Raw genomic sequence first — 580 nt, forward strand, 5'->3', positions numbered from 1 at the left:
CATGGTCATCCTCGTGTGGGAGAGGGACCAAAGGCAGCAGGGGGTTGTGAAAAGCAAGCAGACCCCTGCCCGTGTTGCCCACCCTTGGCAGCCCACAGCCTACCATAAGCCAGACATGGAGGGAGATGCTGAGCGCCAGGTAGGCCCCCGAGAGCAGGATGGTCCCCTTGAACTTGTGGAAAAGGAGATTAACCAGCCCGGCCTGGAAGACGAAGGTGTTGAAGAACATGAGGAAGATGATGATGACGTTGAAGAGAATAGCAATGTCCTGGATGCTGCAGGAGGAGAGAAACAAGGTGAGACCCCAGCCCTCCGGCCCCCCTGCGTTACCCCCTGCGCCCGCCCGGCACTCACATGAAAAGGACGAGCTGGACGGCGGGGGCTGTGCGGAGCAGCTCCGAGAAGGAGTTGACAAAAAGGTCGTAGAAAAGCAGGATGAACTGCAGGAACAGCACCAGGCTGTAGTTGCTGGTCTGGAGCATCTTCCTTCTCCGGGGGTTGGAGCCCTCAGCCCCGGCATCCCCAAGGGCAGAGCCAGCTCAGGGGCCGGAGCTGAGGGGCTCAGTGTCGACTCTCCCTA

The 580-nt window shown here is 60.0% G+C and overlaps 1 protein-coding gene across 1 annotated transcript; it reads right to left on the minus strand.

Moving 5' to 3' along the window:
* Window positions 1–103: 103 nt before the first annotated feature.
* On the minus strand, window positions 104–580 carry TMEM138 (transmembrane protein 138; the record flags this gene model as incomplete). The annotated part of the gene is made up of 2 exons (XM_010087434.1): window positions 355–580; window positions 104–275 (listed from the first exon to the last, which is right to left on the minus strand). Coding segments are annotated over exons 1-2 (300 nt in total), but the record flags the coding sequence as incomplete, so codon positions are not given.

This window comes from Pterocles gutturalis, unplaced genomic scaffold, assembly GCF_000699245.1.
Source record: "Pterocles gutturalis isolate BGI_N339 unplaced genomic scaffold, ASM69924v1 scaffold11431, whole genome shotgun sequence".
Lineage (NCBI taxonomy): Eukaryota > Metazoa > Chordata > Aves > Pterocliformes > Pteroclidae > Pterocles > Pterocles gutturalis.